The 24,397-nt window shown below is 38.7% G+C and overlaps 2 protein-coding genes across 9 annotated transcripts in view; one reads left to right on the forward strand and one right to left on the reverse strand.

Annotated features, from left to right (window-relative positions):
- Positions 1-24,397, forward strand: part of TRIM38 (tripartite motif containing 38) — a 74,443-nt gene that overhangs the window by 13,216 nt on the left and 36,830 nt on the right. The window lies entirely within an intron of this gene.
- SLC17A2 (solute carrier family 17 member 2) lies at positions 512-20,373 on the reverse strand. Of its 8 annotated transcripts, none has more exons than XM_021667628.2 (13): positions 20,230-20,373; positions 17,372-17,474; positions 15,149-15,259; positions 13,072-13,283; positions 10,620-10,853; positions 10,447-10,534; positions 7,986-8,072; positions 6,163-6,281; positions 5,881-6,042; positions 5,245-5,377; positions 5,008-5,155; positions 4,111-4,201; positions 512-2,984 (listed from the first exon to the last, which is right to left on the reverse strand). In XM_021667628.2, the coding sequence occupies exons 3-13, from the start codon at positions 15,174-15,176 to the stop codon at positions 2,826-2,828; spliced, it is 1,461 nt and encodes a 486-aa protein (XP_021523303.1). In that variant the 5' UTR covers positions 15,177-15,259; positions 17,372-17,474; positions 20,230-20,373; the 3' UTR covers positions 512-2,825. The 8 variants fall into 8 exon arrangements, with proteins under 8 accessions (XP_021523303.1, XP_021523302.1, XP_012313970.1 ...); XM_021667627.2 differs by lacking the exon at positions 17,372-17,474 and adding an exon at positions 19,967-20,040; XM_012458547.2 differs by having other exon boundaries at positions 19,967-20,373.

Below are 24,397 nucleotides of genomic sequence, written 5' to 3' on the forward strand. Positions count from 1 at the left end.
TTAGAAACAATCCTTTACGGATGGGGAGGGCAGATGAGTTAGAAATGTTTCCTACAGTGTACAATTGCATCTATTCTGAAGCCATTAAAAATGTGAATGGTAACTCTTCCTCAAACTATCAAATGGGGAGAGATACCCTGAAAGTATGACACAGGGAGGTTATCTGCCAGGAATCAATCAGAGAAGCTGCTGGAAAAACCCAGGCATGCTAAGCCATTGTTGTTCTTACCGCCCGGGACAACTGATGCAATTGGAAGCAACTGATGCTTTTACAGTAATAATTTCTTCTAAGTCTGAGCTCATTTATTTTGCTGTTTGGGAACTTCCAGTTTGATCCAAAAACTGACAGCATCGATTGTCTCACTGTCTTCCTTCCTACTCTGATGCTGGAAGGTCTAACGAAAGAAGAGAAGGAAGACGACCAAGAAGAACATGAAAGCAGAGGACCAAGATCCCATCCCAACTGCTCCATTGGTCAAAACTAAGTCAAAAAGAGAAGCTCTCAAATGGATGATACTTTGATTTTGCTTTTTGTTTTATTTTCTACATAAATAAAAGCATACAAATCATAAATGTACAATATTCACAAAGTAAACACACATCCAAGTCAAGAAAGAAAATATTTCTTCATCTTTTTTTTTAATAAGATGGGGTTTCACCATGATGGCCAGGCTGGTCTTGAACTCCTGACCTCAGGTGATCCACCCACCTCGGCCTCCCAAAGTGCTAGGATTACAGGTGTGAGTCACCACCTCCAACCTGAAAGAAAATATTTCTAGTACCCCAGGAGCTCTTCTTAAGTACCATCCATCCAACCATGACTCCCATCTCTGCCCAAGGGGAATCACTCACTGATTTTTAACAGGATAGATTGGTTGTAGCTGTTTTTAAAACATATTTTATAAACCTTTAAAAGACTGTACTTTTTGTCTTCCTTCACTCAATATTGTGTTTATAAGACCCATTCATCTATCACCTATTAGGGTCTGTTAATTCTCATTGCTATATAAATAGACCATGCTTTGTTTACTCATTCTTCTATTAACAGACAACTTCCTGTTTGAGTTATTACAGATAGTGCTCCTATGAACATGGTTGTACATGTTTTATGGATGTATACGTGCATTTCTAAATAAAATGTCTGAGTCATTGGAATTGTACATTTAACTTTAAGAGATATTGCTGAGCAGCTTTCCAAAGTTCATATTTGTAGTGTATGAAAGTTCCAGTTGCTTTGCACCCTTGGCAACATTTTCTGTTTTCCATCCCCTTTCATTTTATCCATTATGTTAAGTCTATAGTGGTATTTCATTGTAGTTTTTTTCATTTCTGTAATGACTAAAGAAGTTAACATCTTTTTATATGTTAAGGGGACACTTACATTTTCTCTTTTATGAAGTCACTGTTCAAGTCGTTGACCCATTTTTTAGTTGGGTTCTCTGCCCTCCACCCTTTTATGGTCTTTTTTTCTCTTTTTTCTGTACATAATTTGACTACCTATTATACTATGTCTTTCTTTTTTCTTCTTCTTCTTTTGGTTTTCTGCAAACCTGCCTTCCTCTCTATGTTGTCAATACCATGAAGCCAAAATCAATGTTCTCATCTTAGTATCACTCTCAGGGCGTGATACTCTGTTTTTCTGAAAACACCTGCTCAAAAATACCTGTTGATTTGCATTAGAAGATTCTCTTCATCTGCTGAATTAGCAGATTTTTTAATAGGATTTAAAATATGGTGGGAATTTCTTCTCTGGACATGTGGCAAAACCAGAATTAGCTCTATGTGTGTAGACAACCTAAAGGATGTGTTTTAAGTGTTAAAAATCAAATGAATTCCTGTTAGAGTTGGTGTTGCCTCTCTGAGTATCTTGGGAAAGTAAGGAAAACATGCAGAAGGTCAAATGATCTTTTTCTACCTTCAGAAGGAACTTCTCTTGCATGTAATACATTTCTGTACCTTTTCTCATCTTGTTATATCTTCAGTATTTTTCTCCCCATATATGTTGTCATTTCACTTGAAAGGGCCTCTGTCATTTCCCTCCAATTTTCATTATATGTTCTAAACTATACTGTTATCCCTTCTGGAAGTGTCTACATTTCCTTCCTTCACATTCATTCTTTGCACAATACAAGCTTTTCAATTCTGTTTTCTCTATCTTTGATTTCTAAGTTAACCTCATTTATTTAATCTTTTCTTGATCATTTTCTGGTCATTAATCTCTTGCAATTGGTCTAGGATAAATATCTGTTTAACCTGATGGAAATAATCCTAATCTAAATAATTTTAAAATGGTCTATTTTATTTTAGCATGTAAGTTTTCATAGAATTTAACCACATAAATAAATATCCACGTTTTACAATGTATTAAAAAAAATGTTAATTCTGGGGATAATAGCTTTACAATTCTGATCAGTACCGAGATCTGCAACATGTGGCTACAATTCCCAGCAGATTTCTCCGTATCCAATAACAACCCCCTCCATGAAGATATTTATCAGTGATCATTTTCACGCAAATTTTTATTCATTTAGTACTTTCCAATGAGGAAAATCCAAAGGCCACATGTATTGACTTTTCAAGTTTGTCCAGCTGTTGTCAATCCTGGGTGCATGTTAGAAACCTCTGAAGAGTATCTAAAAATTAGTGGTATTTGGATTCTACCCCAGACCAATTCATTCAGAATCTCTAAAGTGGGTCCCAGGCATCAGAATCTTATAAAGGCTCCCCAGGGAAGACTAACACACAGCCAGAGTTCACAACTGCTGAGTCTATGGTCAAGAATGTGAAGATAAAAATGTTAAAAAAGTTCATGCTCAATACTATATTTAAATTTGAAATAACTTTATGTCCTCAGAGGTGGGTGAGGGCCTCTCTTTGGCCCAGTCCTGAATTTCTGTTTGTCCCAACGTGAGGTAAAAGACCAGGCCAAACATGTTGACTGCAGCAGACAGGAAAAAGACATTCCTCCAACCAGACTCAAAATCCTAGATGTAAAAAACACGGAATAATGATCAATCTCACAAGTTTCTTCTACACTAGTTCTAGAAGTCCTCCAAGTTGTATATTGCAATGTTGATCACAAGGAATATAGGGAACAGTGTGCAGTAGCTACTTAAGAAAGTTTATGAAACTATGGGAAACAAAATGACCAAAAGGCACGTTGGGTTTTGAGTTGGGATGGTTATTTCTTTAAACAAAAATAAGCTACACTAACGTTTTTCTGAAAATTTGGATTTCAACATATAATACTACTCATTTAAAATTATGCCTAAAATGGCATCATGTTTGTGTCTTCTCTGTTTTGTCTCAGTTTTGGCTGTTGACATCTGTCACTACAACCCATCTCAATTCAACATGAGTTCTAGTTGGTCTCTGTGTGACCCTCCTCAGAAAGCCCTAGTGAGCCATTTCCAGCATTATAGTCACAGTGGATTCCTAGCAGTTTAGTCAAATATTAACCTGGCAACTTGATCACATAGAAATGTATTAAAAACCAAGCTTCTCTCTGTAAGTTGGTTCTTGTCAGTCCTTCCATCCCCACCTGGGTCTGTCTCTGCATTTCCAAACACTGAGCAAGCCTCCTTGCAATGTCTCCCAGCCAATCTCTTTTCAGCCATTTAACTTTTTTTTTTCCACCATAGAAAGCATTGTCGAAGTAACCGCTGAGCTAAAGCTGGCCCTTAACTTGTTTTTAAACTGGCCTCAGAATACTTTGTTTCTCTTTTGTGATTTTTTAAAAATTGGAATTAGTCTGAACATATTCTTCATGATCTTCTGCCCCTCTGTCTTCATCTCTTGCTATTCCTTGACATGCATCATTCATTCTGGTCATAACTAAGAACAGCTTCATGCTCGTGTACCTCTAGGAAGTCATACATGCTGTCTTCTACACTGGAACAGCTCATTTTAAACAATCTAACATCTATTCATTTTGAGAAAATTAGCTTATACTTTTCCTCCCTTGGGAAATATGACCTACCAGAGTCCAATTTAGAGGCTCATGTAAATGGAGTAATTGTGTTGCCATCCAGACCTTGAGAGCACAGTGTATATCTCCAACACCTAGAACAATACATGCCACTTGAAGATGCTCAATAAACTGGTCCAAACCTGACTGATGAGGAATCCAGTGGCAGTGGAAGAGACAATTCCTGCGATGAGCCCAAATCCCCTTGAGATTCCCATGAGGAAACTTGCATATCTGTGGGAAGATGATTTTTATAAATGATTTTATATAGAAAGCCACCTACAGCTTCTGCAGCAACTCAACTTTAACGCAGTTCAGCTCTAATGGCAAAGCCATTTTGCTTAATGCAGTGTTTCATTTACCTAAAGACATTCAGGGCAATGTCTGTTTGCCAACCCTGAAATTATCAATCTTGAGTCAGTAATTAGGGAACAATGCAGTCTCTCTGGGAACTGAATTTCTTCACCCTGGCTGCTCAGTGTAGAAGGCAGTTTGTGCAATGGACAGGACACAGACTCCAAAGCTAAACTCCCTGGGTCCAAACCCTGGCTCTGCCTTTATATAACCATAACCATCATTACACCACCCTGTGCCTCAGCCTTCTCCCTTATAAAATGGGAATAATAATAGGATCTACCTAATATAACTGTGAGGATTAGATGTGTTGATATATGGCAAGTCTTTGGCACAGAGCTGGCTTATGGTGACTGTATATATATGTGGTAGCTAAGATGGTTAACACCATGGAAACTTTTCCAAATCACATGTGTGTGGGCCTTTTCCCAGCATACACAGTTCAATCTCTGTTAGGGAAGCTTGGGAAGCTTTTTACAGAAATGATTACTGGGCAAGATTGGAAATTGTTGTCCTAAAAATGTCACATTTGTTGTTCTAAAAATGGCCACACACAGACTTTTGTAGTTATTTGTCATTCCGCCATTAGTGCATGTCAGTAATATGAAAGAGTTTCATGGTGACAACTGAGGTCTAACACCGCTGGAGGGGTCTGAAGGAGGGGAAAAAACAGGTAGAGCTCTTACCTGGGAGCGATATCTAAGGTGTTGATGATAAACCCTGAGTCACATAGGTTACTGGTCCCAGGAATAAGTATCAGCAAAATAATGGTTATCACGTAACTGGAGGCCACAAAGGGCAGGGCCACAGCACAAACTGATGGAAGGAGGAGCCCTGGGCAATGAGGATATGTTGTCAGGAAACCCTCTGAGACCATGTGCCAAAAAAGGATTGGTTAAATGAGCCCACACGCCTATCTTTACCTAGAGATGAAAAGAGCTTTCGCACGGTGATCAATCTGAGAAGATTTCTGGACAAAAGGAAATCTGCCAACTGACCTCCTAGAATTGTACAGCTTGCAGCAGCAATAAAAGGCAGGGAGGACAGAACTCCACTCTGAAGAAAGGAAAGTTATACAGAGTAGTTATGGAGACATGTTAGCACCAAAATTTATTGGTTATACAGACCAGCCATTAACCTACCCCCATGGTATTCTGGGTTGTTTGGGGGAGAAATTGGCATCCTTTTTCACACTATAAGAACACTGTCTCAGATAAGAGGGCCAGCAGCTGCATCACTCTGGGCTCCAGAGAAAAGCAATATTAATTTCTAAAAGAAGCTTTGGAATCAGCTGGTGTGGCAGTACAGCATAGTGGTTAAGAATGCAGATGCTGCAGCAGCTCTACCCCGTAGTATTGTTCAACCCCAGGCAAGTTTTCTCACCTCAGAATGTGCTGTTTCCACATCTGTGAAAAGGGAATCATAACAATGCCTCTCTCAAGGTCATTGTGAAGGTTAAATTAACGGTTATATGTAAAACCGGAATGTAATACGTAACACAGAACTGTTTCTCCTTATTACCATTATCATTTTCATAAAAGTATAGGAAGTAAACTCACATCTCTGATGTTAACGTGGAGCAGAGTACTGATGTATGTTGGTAGGTATGTTAGGATGATGGTGCATAACCAGAAATGGCTGAAAAAACCCGTGAAAATGGCCCAAAGTGGTAGGCATGTGACCATTGCCTTTATGGGGACAGCTCGTCTAGGAGAACTGGGCTGAAAAGAAATATCTAATCAACATGAATATTAGAACAGCCTAGAGGGTGTCTCGGAGGAGATCCACATTCTGCCCTAGAGATCTCTGCATGGGCCACAGGTTCAAGGCGTGCACTGTACCTGCTGAGGCAGTGAGGACATGATGTGCTCCTTTTCCCTTACACTTATGCACGGGTGCTGCAGGGGGTCATCATAAATCACTGTGAACCATAGGAGACAGCATATACAGCCAGTGCTACCTGGGAAAAAGGGATAAAATTAGTTTTTAGGTAGATTTGTTTACTGGGGGAAGAGAGTGGCATGCCTCTCCCTTCTACACACTAATCAATTAATGCTTATTCTACCATAGAACCTGAATGTTCCCATTCTTTCTTTCAATCCTGCAAACCTGTTAAAGCTTTTTAGATACTACCTCTCAAAGAGAAAGTCACCATTTGTCAATGTCAGAGCTTTTTGGAGATAGCATGAACATGGCATTGCATAGCTGATTAATCACTTTAAAGCCTCCAATGATTATAGTGTTTTGTATTTTAAGCAGCAGCTTTTTTTTTTTTTTTTTGAGATGGAGTTTCACTCTTATTGCCCAGGCTGGAGTGCAATGGCACCATCTCGGCTCACTGCAACCTCTGCCCCCCAGGTTAGCAATTCTGCCTCAGCCTCCCGAGTAACCGAGATTACAGGTATGTGCCAGCATGCCCGGCTAATTTTATATTTTTAGTAGAGACAGGGTTTCTCCATGTTTGTTAGGCTGGTCTCGAACTCCTGACCTCAGGTGATGTGCCCGCCTTGACCTCCCAAAATCCCCTGGCTGGGATTATAGGTATGAGGCACTGCACCTGGCCAAAGCAGCAACTTCTTAATGTACACATAGTTGTCTTGTTTTGGAAGACCTGAATAGTCAGGACTGCAGTCATACATACATGAAACAACCTTCCAGGTAATCATGTGACAGGGAAAAGTTTCCAATACACTTACAGAGACAGTGTTATTTGTATTCAAGCCATACATCCATTATGGATTCCCAAAACAAATATTTCTGTAAAATACCTGGTTAACATGTATAAACCAAAATAATTAGCATCATTAATGAGAAAGCCATTCCAGCCAGGACTGTATTTAATGACACCATTTGGATATAACAACAAAGTCAACTGTAGAATATTGTCTCATTGCTGGAATTTGTTATTTAAAGAATATTCTATGTTAAAAGGTTCTGAGGACTAATTTTCTTTAAATTCCCTCTAATTACTAGATTCATTGATTCTTTTACTTTAAAGCTAAAAATCAGGCACTGTGATGACACCCAAGTGATGAAAACATTATAGAATGGATTTCTTGCTTCAAGCATTTCACAGTCCAGTGGAAAGAAAAGGAGAAATAAATAATTTCACACCAACATAACCTAGAGAGGAAATATCAGTAAAGATTATAGAGGAGAAAATGCCTGAATCTGGTAGAGTAAGCCCTGGAAGGGCCCATGGGGACACTTGAATTGAACTTTGCAAGATTCACTTGGTAAAGAACAGGTTAATGGCATCTTGGGCAGAAATAATAATTATAATGAAATATGAAGACACATTGAAGATGTACTTCACTATCTTTGGCATCTGAACTGCACATAGTGACTAGACCAGGCACTGCAGATGTGGTGGTAGAGATTCTGCAGAAGATGCTCGATATGGAAGGACAAGACTGCATCACAAGTCAGTGCCATGTGAATAGTCAGCTCCTCTACCCTGTGCATGTGGCTTTCCAGAACTACCAGAAAGCTGTTAATCAAGTTGTGTGACTACATTAAAAATGATAGCAACTGTTGACATTTTTTATCATCTTCCATTTGATAAAGGACATTTTCTTTCCTATAGGAAGAATGTGGGTGATGTAGGTGCCAAAATGGATGCTCAGGAAATGGACGTGTTAGGATTTAAGAGAAAGTGACTCACCAAAGATGTAGAAGATAAAAGGCCAGCCCAAGACCTGTGAGATTAGTCCCCCCACACAGAGGATGATGAAGGATCCAAATGCTGACCCTAAAGGGAAGAGAGAAAAAAACACTTATAAAAATAACAAAGGCTGAGACATCATGGCCTCCCTAAACATTGTCCCAACAGTGAGGTGGCAGACTTAGAATTATTGGGCAATGAGAATATTTATTTCTTCTCACAGATTTTCCCCAATTAAGTAATATTATATAATTACAATTAATAAATTATAGTAACATGCCCCCTGATTCTTCAATGGCTCCTCAACACCAATGTGATCTAAATCCCTCAGTTTGTCACAGCAACTCTCTGCTATCAGAGCCCATTAGTATTTTTTTGTGATTACAGTTGCATTGTTGCATGATCTAATATGAGGCTGGGGGCAGGAAATTAAAGACTTATAAAAATCCATAAGATACAGTCTCTACCCTCAAAGAGCTTCTGGTCCAATTGGAGAGAAAAATGTGAATAAAATTGATTGCCACTAGTGAAATGCCATGTAGGCTTTGGAGTCTACATTAAAAAAACAACAAGAAACGTAATTCACAGAGACCCATAGTAAGAAATGCATTTTACAGGGTAAAATAACACACACACCAATATACATAAACACTTGTACATACAACCACATGCATATGCCTTAAACAATGGTTTCATGAATCAATATTTAACTTTATCATGTGCAATGCCCTCCAACAATTTCTATTCTAGTCTATTCATTTTTTAAAGTAATGATTTTAACCTGCTCAATGGGTTTCATGACTCACTAATGGGTCCCAACCTGCAATTTGAAAAAAAAAATATGTAAAATATAAATGTGATAATAAAACTACAATATGCGTGGAAGCATATCTGAGGATAAATTGATAATAATTATAAGATTCAGGAAGTTTTTACATGATCTAAGCAATAGGATTAGTGGAATTTTGGCACAAGGAACAGAGTCAAAGAATTTTCCAGGCATATCAACCAGTGGGAGCAGAGCCAGAGGGAAGTGCAGTGCAGATCTATGTGGGGAGCAGCCAATGTCTGGTGCCACTAGAGCCATGGTTGCACAGGGGAATCAAGTGGAACAATGTTGGGGCCAGATGGCTGAGCACTTTTGTACCCATTCACTAAAGAGTTGGTCTTTACTCTGTAAACATGAAGGAAGCATGGTGAGTAAAAATGCCCCATCTTTACTTTAGAAAGATAACTTGGTTTTGGTGGGAAGAAGTTTGAAAGAAACCAAGCTAGAAGAGAGAGATCAGCAGATTGTATTTGCAAATAGAGGAGGTGGTCACAACTATGATGGAAGGAGGCAAGAAAGTAGGAGGGTTGCTTAAGGTAAACGTCTACAGGATGCAGCTGTGTAGTGGACCTAAGAGTGAGAAGCTTGATGTAATCTTAGTTCTGCTCTTCTGAGTATATACTCTCAGCACTACAGGCTGAGGAGAACAGCAATGATAAAGCTGTAGAGGCCTTAGGAGGATCATGTACCATCGAGAGGCAGTCTAGCATAGTGATTGAGAGTGTCTGCTCTGGGGCTAAAATCTGCATGGGCTTAAATCTCAGACCTACCACTTGCTGGCTATTTGTATTTGGACAATTTACTTAATCTCCACCTTCTTTAACTCCCCACTCTGCAAAATAAGAGTTTAAAATGATACTTACGCTGGGTGTGGTGGCTCATGTCGGTAATCCCAGAATTTTGGGAGGCTGAAATGGGTGGATCACCAGAGGTCAGGAGTTCGAGACCAGCCTGGCCAACATGGTGAAACCTCATCTCTACTAAAAGTTCAAAAATTAGCTGTGTGTGGTGGCGGGTGCCTGTAATCCCAGCTACTCAGGAGGATGAGGCAGGAGAATAGCTTAAACTAGGGAAGCGGAAGTTGCAGTGAGCCGAGATGGTGCCACTGCACTCCAGCCTGGGCTACAAAAGCTAGACTCCGTCTCAAAGAAAAAAAAATTGTAGTTACATGAGAGGGTTATTGGGAGAATTAGTTCCCAATAGAATAGTAAAGAGCTTAGAATAATGCAGACACTTCAAACTATTCCAGCCTGATTTCTCTCCTTACCACTTTGAGCTGTGGTAGCCTTAATTCTCACTTCAACATTGTTGCTAAGATGGTGTATATATCGTTTACTTGATCTTTTTCCATTTATGTAATTCTGAATGGTTTAAACTTTCTTCTACAAGGCTTTTCTGACTACTAAGGCTTTTCTGGCTGAAACCTAGCTCACAATGGTTTTTTCTACTTCTAAGCCTCAATGTCTTTACTGTATAGATGCATCTTTCATATTTGTTATGCAACTGTCTCCTATTGTTGAATTTTTCAGTAGTGCTTTTTCTCCCTCTCCCCCAAACCATTTGATTCATAGAAGATAAGACACAGTAGGATGGAACAGATTACAACGCTGTGACTCATATGTGCACACTTACCTGATCCCGCAATGGTGGTGAGTTTGCTTCGTTCAAGTGGAGGAGCCCACTTGGCCCAAATTGTAAACTGACCTGTCCATGCCATTCCCTGAAATGAAAATCATTAAGACCTCTGATATTTTGTAGAATTCAGGAATCTGGATCCCACTCAGAATGAGAAAGTATCTGGATACCTGGGCCATGCCCTGGACTGTCCGAACCACGATGACCAAAATCACTCCAAAGTCAGCAGCCAGTGGTGTAAAGAGGGTGAGAAGGGAAGAGATCAGCAAACCAGCACCAAGCATTTGTTTTGCTCCAAATATCCCTGCTAAATATCCACTTGGGATCAGAGTCAGTATTATCCCATAGTTGATGGAGCTAAAGATGATACCCTGAGTTTCTGGGCTCCATTGATACACAGTGGCCTGGGGATAAAAATAGGAAAACACTTTGTCAAGAAGTCCTATTATGAAAATCCACTTAATAGTCAGAGTAGCTTGAGGTTGGTGAGACCCTGCTATAAAATATCTATTTTAGTTTTTCTCTATTCTACCTACCTTTCCAAACAACCAGTTATACCCCTAATTTGTCTTAGAAAAACAGAAGAAATGAAGAAAAGAAGTAAAGAAAATGATTATATAGATGAATAATAGAAGAAGTAAATGGAAGAAAACATTGAGAGATATTTCATCTGTGAGGGTGCTTCCTCCAACTATTTTGCTTCTAGTAAACGTTGGGTAACAAGTTGACTCTCATATTAAAGAATTTAAAAAACACACACAAAACTTTACTGAACTCTTACCAAAATTAGTCCCTAATTAAAAATAAAAATCAAGTTTGGGAATTATGGTCTCCCTTGGCTGAACTGACTTCCTAAAACATATATTACAAGTGAATAAGATCACATTCTTCTGATATAACTCAATAAATAATTGAATTATTTTAAAATAACTACCCTAAATGCCTAAATGATTATATAAATTATATTACCTAAATACCTAAAAATAAATAGATTTTAGGCATCATGCAATAACCCACCTAATTATCTGGCATCATGCTCTAGAGAGCCAAAGAATATAAAATATAAAATATTTTACCCACTTAAACTAAATAATATAAGGTATATGATTCATGTGAGAATTAAGATTTCTAAGATTTGAGGATAAACATAAATAAAACAGGAACTTTGAGAGGAGAAAATAATAATTTGGGAAGGTCCCACAAAGGAAGCAATACTTCAACTATCTGTTGAAAAATGACTATGATTTGCAGAAAGGCAAAAAAGAAAATTTTATCTCATCGGAATAAATAGCAAAAGTGAACTTGCAGCATTTGGGAGAAACTAACAGAGACTCTGGCTTGCTCAGAGCAAAACTTCCCCTGAGTCATTGATAGCAGGTTTGAGTGTGCTGAGAAGTAGGACCAAGTTCTGGAGGAACACAGCAAGTTCAGCAAACACAGCATGTTTGGCAACTTGAAGGTGTCCTAGATTCCCGAAGAGTGAATCTGCTCAGTGTGAATGTGTAGATGGGATAATGGAGGAAAAACTGAAGGCAATAAATTTATGTACACATGGTAAATAAGCTGGGTCCAATGTAATAAAATCATTAATCATGAATTATAGGGATGACATTGAAAATGTACAGTAAAAGATAATTTAAAGGATAATTTTTTTAATTGGGTATAATCCTGGTTCTCATATAAATGTAAAATAAGCATATGACAAAGATTTTATTTAACTCATTGACTAATGGAAGGATTAAGTAAGATGTTATAACTGCTTCAAAGGAAAATTCAAAGAACCACACGTAACACAAGCAGGAAGCAATGCTGAAATAGATTTTGAATATACAGCATGGCCTGGCGCGGTGGCTCATGCCTGTTATCCCAACACTTTGAGAGGCTGAGGTGGGCAGATCACCTGAGGTCAGGAGTTTGAGACCATTCTGGTGAAACCCTGTCTCTACTAAAAATACAAAAATTAGCCAGCTATGGTGGCCTGCGCCTGTAGTCCCAGCTACTCTGGAGGCTGATAGGAAAATTGTTTGAACCTGGGAGTTGGAGGCTGCAGTGAGCCAAGATTATGCCAGTGTACTCCTGCCTGAATGAAAAAGCAAGACTGTCTCAAAAAATAAATAAATAAAACAGCAAAATTGACTGATTCAACTGGACAGTGAGTAGCAAAAAGTCTTAACTGATTTTTCTCTTGGCAAAATTTATTTGCAAAGCTATGGACAAGAATCGTTTGCATTTCTATTTGTTATATAGAATTTACAGGGTTATAAAATTGCTCAAAAACAATAAAATGGGCAGAGACCTGAATAGAATTGAGTAACCTATAAGAATGTGCCTAGGTAATACCTAGCTTTTCATCAAAGATATCACATAATCTATTCCATTTTAAAACTTTTCACATTTTTCCCCTACAGGTTCCCCATCTTATGATACTCTCAATGAAATCTTATTTTTGTTATAGAGGTAGCAATGTCTCAGAGAAAAATAATTCCAATCAGTTTTAGTTTGTCATTGGCAATTTACACTTCTGTATATCACAGAATCAAGATCTATGCCTTCCTTTCAAACTGAGTTTTTTCCTTGAGTTTTTTCCTCTTAACAAAGAGCCCTATTCTCCAGCACACTTACCTTTGTATCAAATTCCTTGATGGATATGCTGGAGTTATTGAAGGCGTCTGCAAAAGGCCCCTCAGTGGAGGTATTAGATAGACCATGCTGCTGAGTGGAGTTCACCATGGCAATGATTGCAATGCTCAGACTCACACGCTGGGTTATCATGGTGAAGTTTGAGAAGTGCATGATAAGAGCCAGCCCATAGCGTAATGAACAGAAATCTGGACCTAGAGAACAACACAGAAGTATGTTATAAACATCCTGACTGAGGCCCCTTCTTTTCATTTCTCCCACAGCTAGATCTGATAGAACTTTGGATGACATCGTGAAGTCTCATTGTCTCATTTTACCAAAATAGCCAGTGCTACGAACCCCCTATCAAATTATTTGGTTGGCTTCAAGACAGTGAATATGGGACCTTATAATCAAGTAAAGCAAATACGGTCATCTTTCAGGGGGGTAGGAAGCAGGTGATGAGAAAACCTAAATGTAAGGCATTTATGTCATATTGCTCCAAAATGAAGTGAATGGGGATGACAGTGGCAGAGCCAATCACAAAAGTCTCTCAGAATCAGTAAAATTATCTGGGCTGTAGGTCAATAGTCCCGTCTATTATGCACATTTGTTTATCACAAAGCTTGAGAGTTTATACACAACGAGCTGCCTTTGAATTAAGATATTGCACACACAGGGATTCTCTTTTAATACATATGAGAGATAGTACTTTAAGTGAGCACTTCCATTAATTCCTTAGCATAATGTCCGCTTGGAAATGTTTTTGCTATGTGTCACTAAGCCCTGCCTTCACATATGTTCAATTAAAAAAATTAGGTGGGGTGCAGTGGCTCACACCTGTAGTCCCAGCACTTTGGGAGGCTAAGGCCAGTGGATCACTTGAGGTCAGGAGTTCAAGGCCGCCTGGCCAAAGTGGTGAAACCCCTTCTCTACTAAAAGTACACACATTAGCCAGGCATGGTGATATACACCTGTAATCCTAGCTACTCGGGAGGCTAAGGCAGGAGAATCATGTCAACCTGGGAGGCAGAGGTTGCAGTGAGCCAGAGGTTGCAGTGAGCCAAGACCATGTCACTACACTCCAGCCTGGGTGACAGAACAAGACTGTCTCAATAATAATAGTAATATGTAAAACCATTTTTACAAAACTTATAGGTGATGTAGTACTGGAAGATATTCAACATATTGCAAGGACAAAATTTTTCTTTAAAAGCGTCTCCACAAAGTAGAACAACAATAGACCAATATTGAAAGGGTTTTCATGTGCATGATAGTTTGGATTTTTTCTGCTTATTTAAAGAATGAACACTAAAGAGAAGGAAAGAGAAAACCTGTGAAGACACAGATAAAATTATGCTGGAAGAAATAATTTGTAATGGGCAAGCAAGCTCACAGATAAGATTGGTGGTCTGTAAAATAATTATTTCCATATTACTGGAGGTTTCCAAGCTCGGGAGAAAGAGCCAGCCACTTGGCAAGAATATTATGGAAGGGATTCATACATAGGTTGGTTTAAAATGACTTTCCAGGTGGGGCACGGTGGCTGGTGCCTGTAATCCCAACACTTTGGGAGGCCAAAGTGGGTGGATCATAAGGTCAGGAGATGAGACCATCCTAACACTGTGAAACTCTGTCTCTACTAAAAACGGACAAAAAATTAGCCGGATGTGGTGGCACGTGCCTGTAGTCTCGGCTACTAGAGAGGCTGAAGCAGGAGAATCTCTTGAACCCAGGAGGCAGAGGTTGCAGTGAGCTGAGATAGAGCCACAGCACTCCTGCCTGGGGGACAGAGTGAGACTCTGTCTCAAAAAGGAAAAAAAAAAAAAAAAAAAAACTCCCCAAACTTATTCCATTTCTTAGATCCCAGGATTTATTATTTGGCTTAATTTCTAATAGATGACTTTGTGGGGCTCCCTAAGGAAAAAGCAACAGGTAACAGGATCAGGGGCTGGAGCTGGCTCCGATGTTATACTGGGAGTATCTTTACAAAAAGGCAATGTGATGCAGGGATGTGTAAATGTGTCGGAATAAGCTTTGGCTTATTAACATAGCCTGCAAACAAGAACAGTGGCTTTACCTCTCCTGGTGGCAGGCTTCCCGTCCATTTAGCTTCTCTGGGAAATGGTACCACACTTTGTGGTGGAGTTTCCCTGTGCCCTGAATCTCTTTCACCACAACAGTCTTTTATCTATGGAAAGAGCATAATCCAAGAAATGACACACAAATAATTCCCCCTTGTTTATGTTGCCTCCTTTTAGCATCAGTAAAAGTTTTGACCCAATACAGCTCTGTAACTTACATTTTAGTACACCACTGCTATGCTTTTGGTTATAGGATTGTTAAAAGGAAATCTGGCTATAAGTCCCAGCTGTGTGACTTACAGCTAGTCTAAATCCTCTAATCATTCATTTCCTCCTCTGTTCAATAAAGATAAGGCCCCTTTCTGAGTGGAGCTGGAAGAATTAAATAAAAAATTGCATGTACTTTATCAAACCACAGAGAAGCATGCAAAAGTGTGGAGTAGTATTGCTTGTAGCAGATCATAAGACAGGACAGTTAAACTAAGCTCAAGAGCTAAGGAGGAAGGTTCCAGAGCAGTCTTTCCTTTCATTCTGATGGTGATTCTCTCCCCTCTGTGCCACCAGAACAATGTTCCATGTGCCTTTGAACATGAAGGATGACATTGCATAATACTAATAACTATTACATTTAAAGGTTTAAATTTTTTTTTATCATGTTTGCTGCACACAATGTGGACACTTGATTGGACTGACAAAGTCTATGTCACCTAGAAAATGACAATGGACAAGGACTTCTTACTACAATTGTGAATCTATCCAGCTATTGTGACAGGCAAAGAGAATTCATGGCTCTAAATGTGGACATGCTTAATTTAATATATGTACCCTAATCAAACTATCTTTGGGGATACATACATTTGTTTTTTCTAGGAACAATCCATATCCTAGGAATATAACCAGTTTTGCATTCATTCCTAAATTGAAGCTTCTATGACTTTCTATTTTAATTTTTAAAAAATCCTTCAAGACTTCCAAAGCATCTATGACTTTAAAAACACATGTATCGGCCGGGCGCAGTGGCTCACACCTGTAATCCCAAAACTTTAGGAAACTGAGTCAGGTGGATCACGTGAGGTCAGGTGTTCAAGACCAGCCTGGCCAACATGGTGAAACCCTGTCTCTACTAAAAATACAAAAATTAGGTAGGCGTGGTGGCATGTGCCTGTAGTCCCAGCTACTAGGGAAGCTGAGACAGGAGAATTGCTTGAACCCAAGAGTCAGAGGTTGCAATGAGCCGAGATTATGCCACTGCACTCCAGCCTGGGTGACAGAGCAGGACTCAGTCTCAACAAACAAACAAACAAAAAACCACATGTATCAAACCTGTATTTCATCTTGAAGGCTTTGCACTTCTTTTGCACACAAAATTTAAAAGACTTGTCTGTACTTTTAAAGATATTCATAATCTGTGACCTTAGGATGAAAGGTTATAAGGAAAGATATAGATGGAAAATTTTGTCCAAAAATATCCTTTGTAGTATTACTTATGACTGCATATTAGAGATAAATTAACCTAATAATGAGAGTCTGGCAAGTCAATTTGATAGATTACTGTGATGGAAGCTACTTAAAAATGTTTTTAACAATATTGAATTACATTAGAAAAACGCTAGTACTCTAGTGTACAAAGCAGGACATGTTGTGCACATGCACATAAAGGAATAGAAACAGATTCACACAAGTGCCAGTGGTGGCTATTTCTGGGTTACAAAACAGTAAGGTCACTTTATTCTTTATGATTTTCTATATTTATTTACCAAATGATTTTAAAAATAATTAGTAGATACTCATTTTATCTTCAGAAGTAGCTAAATGTATTTAAAAGAACAATAATTGGGCTTCATCAGCATGTAAGTATAGTTTTCTGCTTTCCAAATATCTCTATCTCTGAGAATAATGCCTCTCCGTCTAAAATTTTGAATTTTGGGTGTTTGAGTTTGTTTTTTGTTTTTTCTTTTTTGTACAATGGATCCAAATGGAGGCCCAATTGCTATTAAGATCAGGTCAGCACCAAGAAAGATACTAGTTGTTGCTCTGCCTTAGAAGGCCTTCAAGACTTGCTAACATCTGGATATCAGGAGTTCAGCTCACTGCTCTACACTCAGATCCTAGCTGAAGCCATCCGTGGCCAAACTCAGAGTTTGGACCATTTTCTATTTGATTTCACTTGTTATGCAAGATCCTGTTGGCTTGCCTGAAAGTAAACTCTTTAACTGTACCTGTAGCTGCAAGTACTCACACTCCACCTAAAGCTTTCCCACCAACTTCTCCAATCTTGCAATCACTGAAAGCCGAAAGACACTCAGAGATCCTCTGGCCCAGCTGTTTATTTAAAAAAAAAAAAAAGGGTGCAGAAAATTTGAAAAGTTGCCTGAAACCATATGATTCACAGAGCCCGCACCAGGTCCCCTAATGCCCAGACTGCTGCTTTTTCTACTTATTAATACAGCTTCCCCTTTATTTTTGTAATATTTAAGCACAAGCTTAAAACACAATAGGGTAGCTCCCTTTTGAGGCATTATAAAGGAGAATGTGTACATTTTAAATTAAGTTTTAATCATTTATTCCAGAAGGAAATTTGATGATGAAAAATACTTTTAAGTTGAGCTTTGAATATTAAACATACACACAAAAAAACTACTTTTTCTCGCTCTTTGTGTTAGTGGAATTGTATCACAAACCCATCACTCCAGTTTTCCTTCTCATTCTCTGTTGCTGCCTAATGAGATACGATGAAAAGCCCTACTTAGCTTTTATGGTTTCAAATGCTATTTGATTTTGTCTCAATAGCTAATTTCAGTTCTTAATTTCCTATTTTCTTTTGCATGAGACAAATGCAGAAATCAGGGTAATATACCAAACCATTCTAAGCTGAGGTCCTTCCTAATAATGAGAAATATTTTTCCAAAATAAGCACAGAAGCTAATAAAATGATGCAGCCTGGACATTGGCATGGTTGATACATACTTAGAGACAGTGGAATATTTATTAGACTAATTGCGAACAATTGAGAACATGTAACAATGTCGGAACCCTTCCCTTTAAAAAAGCTACAGCTCTAGAAAAAAAAATTATGAATTCTAGTGCCAAAGTTGTAAGTAGATGCAGAAAAATGAATTGAAATTAAGTTAAAGGAAAATGTTATTTTTTAAAAAAATTACTTGACACAATACAAGTTGAATTTGAGATAAAATCAATAATGGAAATATTATGGTATATGCATAAGTGAAAAAATAGTTTTTTTCCTTTTTTTGAGTCTAGAACTCATGATTTTATTATAATGGTTCTTAGATTGCTCTTAGATTCCCTAATATCAAGCCTGTCTTGCATCATCTCTGTTAGCCGAGAGTCCTTGTTTACTCAGAGTACATGTTACGCCTAGATCAAAGAGCATGAACCTGCAGTTGAGAGGGTATTCAAGGACTGAATTCTGCTCTGCCATTCCCAAATTGAGTAAGCCGGGTGAAGTTTCATAAACTCTAAGGGTTTTCACTGTTTCATAGAAAGAATTGGGATAATGCTCTTCCCTGGGCTGTTTGGAGTGAAAACAAAGGTATGAGACATGCCTCATAAATCCCAAAATATTATGTGTTGTATAATATTCTAGATACTAGCAACAGCAATAATAATGAACAGTCACAATATTGGCAGTCTGGCCCTCTCAGATCCGTAAGTACAGGCCTATAGCAAATGAAATATATTTCTATAAAAGTGCCTTCAATTGGTTGTTAAATTGGTTTTAAATGCTTCTTTTTAAAAGTGGATTCTTCTGGCCTGGAATCCACAAGATGAGTAGGGAGGGGTTCATCAGAAAACACAGGAAGAAGCAATACCTTCAGTGTTAGAAAAACAGAGGTGCTTCTCATCATCTGCCTATCTTTCTGAGAAATTGGTGGTTCTGAAATGAAATTGGTTGTTCCAGTGTAACATTTATGTCATGCTATCAATTCATTTATGAATTTAATCAGGAAAAAAGAAAAAGTGTACCAAGAACCAATGGTGGGCAATTCTAGAAGGCAGAGTTATGCCAAAACTAAGGTGTAATTGAAGCCCTGCCTGTAAGGGGACTCCCGTGCCTGCACCTTCCCTCCTGAGCTGTGTCTTCCAGGCCAATCTGAGTCTAACTGTGCTTTTAATCAGGATTTTCTCTGGATAGGTTGAGAGATGGCACCATCACTGAGTCTTTTTCCCTCTGGCTTACCATCATAGCACTAACTGATGATGACCACGATGTCTCTGGGTACCTTTTCTTAGCTATACAATGAGGGCAACAAGCTAGGCAATCTCTCCAAGCATACAGTTTTCTTGCCTTCAGTCTTATTCATAACTTTGGTCATGTTATCCTTTTCTTTTTATTATTATTATTAATTTTTTTGAGACAGAATCTTATTCTGTTGCCCAATCTGGAGTGCGGTGGCATGATCTTGACTACTACAATCTCTGCCTCCTGGATTCAAGTGATTCTTCTGCCTCAGCCTCCTGAGTAGCTGGGACTACAGACGTGTGCCACTATGCCCAGCTAATTTTTGTAGTTTTAGTGGAGACAAGTTTCTCCATGATGCCCAGGCTGGTCTCAAACTCCTGACCTCAAGTGATCTGCCTGCCTTAGCCTCCCAAAGTGCTGGGATTACAGGCATGAGCCACTGCACCCGGTCATATTTTCCTTTTCCTAAGAGACTATTTCAAATTAATGTAGAAGTCTGAAAAGACTCATTAGCCACAGCCCTGAACGGAAATCTTATCAGTTCTGATCAGTATTTCATTCCACAGCCAAACCCAGTCAAACTAACCACAGCATCACAGTTAATACTCACAGAGTCCGTGGAGAAATGACCATTGTCCATGGCGTCCATTGGTACCAGTGGCTTCTCAAGCCTTGCCCTAGGGTCTTGATTGAATCAGTTATCTTTTTTAGAAAGTCTCTTCATTTTGGAATTAGGAAATATTACCAGATGGTGATCCTTACGTTGCTGTTAATGTTTTTTCTCTGACTTCTCCTAAAACTGTTCCCTTCCCTTAATGTACCTCTGAAAAGTTAGTAATTATCCTCCTACCCACAAAGAAGAAAAGCACTTACCTTCACCATTAAACCAGTATTTTAAGCCCTAGACTATAAGGCTAATTTGAAAAAGGAGGGAGCTTTCCATTCCTTCTTCCCTTTCAAATACTTTTGCAGGGTTTCACAAGGGTAAATAATGAGCCACGTGGCAGTCAGACTGCACCAGCTATGGCCCCACTTTCTCAGAAAGCCTAGGTTTGGTTTTGCCGCTTAATTTTTAACTTCATTTTCAAGATCTCACTGATAGAGTATCTCAAAAGATGTCACCGTGTGTATCAGGGGAAGGCTTCCCGGGTGGAACAGGGCTGTGCCAGTACTCATGTACGGTATGGATAAGTGAGTAATGTAGGGAAGGACCTTCCAGGAAAAGCAAAGCCATTGATGCTTGGTGTGAGGAATTAGAAGTGTTCAACATGACTGGGGACTAAAGTACAAAGGTATAAAGGAAATTTGGTGAACTGACTAAAAATATAAATTTTTTTAATCAGTTACTTTCCCCAATAGAATTAACTAGCCAGGAATAGAAATAGAAGTTTTTTGTTTTTCTTTTATGTTCCCTAAAAATGAAAGCTATACAGTTTTTAGGAATTATATGAACAAGGAAAATGTGATTCAAAGGCAGAAAAATGATAGAATTTTATTAAAGGGCATAGAACAAGATCTGGCTAAATTGAACTAAGTACTCTTCTCTTCTCTACTATACCACATACTGTATTCTTGAATGGGACAAGTAATACCATAAAAATATTGATTCTTCCTAATTAATAAATACACTAAGTGAAAATCCAAGTGGAAGAAGGAAAGATGGAAGACAAACTGGAATTAGCCTAAATTTTCATCAATGGAAGACTGGGTACATTGTGATACATAGTCACTGCAGAAAAATAACAAGCAGTTAAAAGGAACAAGTCACAGCTATAACATTTGACTTGGATGCTTTTATATAATGTAATACATTTTTAAATGAGTAAAGCAGATACGAAGTACATATAAAGGGACTCCATGTTTTTCTGAATGTTTATTAAGATAATTCTATATATTTGTATCTTCATTTATATAGAAGTGTATGAGCCAGACGAAATGTTGTCTTGGGTTATCAGGTTTGAGTAAACAGTTTGGTGATAAAAAATGTTTAAGACTTGGCCGGGCAGTGTGGCTCACACCTGTAATCCCAGCACTTTGGGAGTCTGAGACAGGCAGATCACTTGAGATCAGGAGTTCGAAACCAGCCTGACCGACATGGTGAAACCTCATCTCTATTAAAAAAAATACAAAAATTAGCTGTGCATGGTGGCACGCACCTGTAGCACGAGCTACTCTGGAGACTGAGGCGGGAGAACCACTTGAACCAGGGAGGCGGAGGTTGCAGTGAGCTGAGGTCGCACCACTGAAGTCTAGCCTGGGCAACGAGAGCAAAACTCTGTCTCAAAAAAAAAAAAAGGTATAAGACTTAGCTAAAAGGTGACCACAAAAAAGCAACATTTATAGACTATGGATATAAAATTATATGTGTGTGTGAGTGTGTACACATGCGTGAATATACATACATTTTTGTCTGTATGTGCATATGTATATACATGCATGTATGTGTGTGTATGGGCACAGGATTTTTAGCTGAATCTGAGTTTTTTCCTTGGGTTTCTTTTGTATTGTTTAAAGTTACATACAAATAGCATTTATTTACTGGATAATCATAAAAAGCAAAAACCTATTTTTATTTTTAGAAAACACAAAGCAACCAAACCAAAAATTTCAACTTAGGAAGTAAAGGGAAGTCTGGGGAAGAGTTCAGTAGGACCAGGTCATGAGGGCCTTTTGCGTAATGTCCAGGAGCATGGACTTTATCTTGTGGTTCCTATTATTCCTCAAAACAAATGTATGTGGACATAGAAATGGAAATGCACAGCAGTGCACTGAGGTCACAGGAAAAATACAAACATTTTTTCTGAAGCACCAACTTCACTCAACACTTCAGGAAACATTTAAAAAATGATTTTAAACAAATTTGACTAAAATGCAAAATTTTCATTTTTAAAAGGAAATAAATTTTATAGGGAAAAAACATGTGAAAAAGAATATATGAAATAGTACATGAAAGAATACACATACATGGCATACACTGGAATCCATGTATCTGCCAGGCTTTCTTGTGTTGCACACCCAGACCAACCCTGTGGTTAAAGATAACCCAGTAGAAAAACTGAAGAGTGACTGGGAGTAATTAAAATGTTTTAAGCAGGAGTGGGGCATGATTTTCATTTTTAGACCATTTAGTTTGCTAGTTATGTCTGATGGATAGAAGTGAGGACAGTCTTAACTGAAAAGTGAGTGCTACTAAGAAACTCAATGTGGGAATCATAGAATTAAGCCAGACTTTTGTTCCCAAGCAGGAGACAGAGGCAGATAAGCAGTGATGAGGACTAAGTAAGGGCTGAACCACAGAAGCTTCATATCATAGGTCATTGTATTTCTCTGAGTGAATATCATAGAACTTATTTACAACATGGTCACAAAATACCATTGACATGAAAAGAAGTCAACAAATTGAAATGGCTCAAGACTAAGATTCCCAAGACCTCAAGAAATCACCAAAAGTTGTCTCAGGTTCACGAAAAAGATAACCCAAGGGGGTTCTCCAAGTAAGTAAACACTCATTGTTTCTGTAAGGCTTAGGTCACAAGACCTTGGCTGAGACCCGTGTCTCTGTGATCTGATCTGCACCACATTGGAAGGGCCATGACTAATTTCTACCTGGCTATTCAAGGCTGAACAGAGGCTGAAGAACCTCTGGCTTGCTTTCCCATAGCCTTCAGTATCTTAGGCCCCAGAGGGCAGGAAGAGTCTTAAGAAGAATCAACCAAAGGTAAAGTACACCAAGAAAAGAGCAGCTCTTTGGTTAGAATTTTAAGATAGAGAGAGACATATAAACGCTTCTGTGGAGAAGTAACAGAAGGAACAACATTTTATACTATCAATAGATGGAACAACAGGACAATAGAGGACCACCTCAACAATAACCTAGAATACCTGCAACTTCCACCTCCTGGGTTCAAGTGATTCTTCCATGACCTTCATGGAAGATAGGAATAAATCAGCTGTATTCGTCCTGCTCAAGACTTGCCATATGCCAGGCATGGTGGCTTATACCTAGAATCCCAGAACTTTTAGGCCAAGGCAGGAGAATTGCTTAGCACAGGAGTTCAAAACCAGCTTGTCTCTACAAAGTTTTTTTTTTTTTTTTAAAGTAGGCAGGTGTGATGGTATACACCTGTGGTCCCAGCTACTCAGGATGCTGAGGTGGGAGAATAGTTTGATTCTGAGAGGTCAAGGCTGCAGTGAGCTGTGATTGCTCCACTGCACTCCAACTTGGGTGACAGGAACTGCAGACAGTCTCTAGAAGCTGAATCAGTCTCTCTCAAGAAGAGTTCAATACCAGCCTGGCCAGAGTCTGGTGCAAAGAACTGAATTTTTCAACAACCTGAGGGAGTTTGGAAGTGGATATTTCCACAATCAACCCTCTGATGAGAATTCAGACTCAGCCAACACCTAGACTGCAGCCACATGAGGCCTTGAAGCAGAGAACCCAGCTAAGCCGTGTCAGAATTTCTATTCTACAGACCTTAGGTAATGATAAATGTACATTATTTTAAGCCACTAAGTTTTTGGTAATTTGTTTTGTAACAATATATAACTAGTACACATAAATAGTAGAATTCTAAAATCAGCCATTGACTTCAAACAGTGAGCCTATGAGCCTGTCTCTGGTCCCTGTCCTTAGAGAGAGTACTTTTACCTCTTTATCCATCTAACATCTCTAATTTGTGTAACATTCCAAGTCCTTATTAATCCTGCGTTATTGTTGTTGAAAGTCCATCTATTGCCTCAAGAACAGAGCATGAAATTCCTCTTTGAAAAATTTCCATTCATCATAATCTCAAATTTCTCCAGTGTAATTTTCCCACCTAAATTCCACATGTGACTGGAATCTCAAGACTATTCTTCTGCCCCAGGTATCTATTTGATTCCTGGATATATCTGAATTCTTTTTTTTTTCTTTTAATTTGAAATGGAGTCTTGCTCTGTCACCCAAGCTGGAGTGCAATGGTGCGATCTTGGCTCACTGCAACCTCCACCTTTCTGGGTTCAAGTGATTCTCCTGCCTCAGCCTCCCCAGTAGCTGGGACTG

The sequence above is a fragment of the Aotus nancymaae genome, unplaced genomic scaffold (genome assembly GCF_030222135.1).
Source record: "Aotus nancymaae isolate 86718 unplaced genomic scaffold, 86718_ANA_hifiasm-v0.15.2.pri h1tg000051l, whole genome shotgun sequence".
NCBI lineage: Eukaryota > Metazoa > Chordata > Mammalia > Primates > Aotidae > Aotus > Aotus nancymaae.

Coding starts and splice junctions, on each gene's coding strand:
- SLC17A2 (XM_021667626.2), bottom strand. CDS start 15,176: ATGGACGGGAAGCCTGCCACCAGGAGAG. Junction 10,854..13,071: donor TCAAGGAATTTGATACAAAG/GTAAGTGTGCTG, acceptor TTTTATCCCCAG/GCCACTGTGTATCAATGGAG. Junction 6,043..6,162: donor TGTCCTCACTGCCTCAGCAG/GTACAGTGCACG, acceptor ATTTCTTTTCAG/CCCAGTTCTCCTAGACGAGC.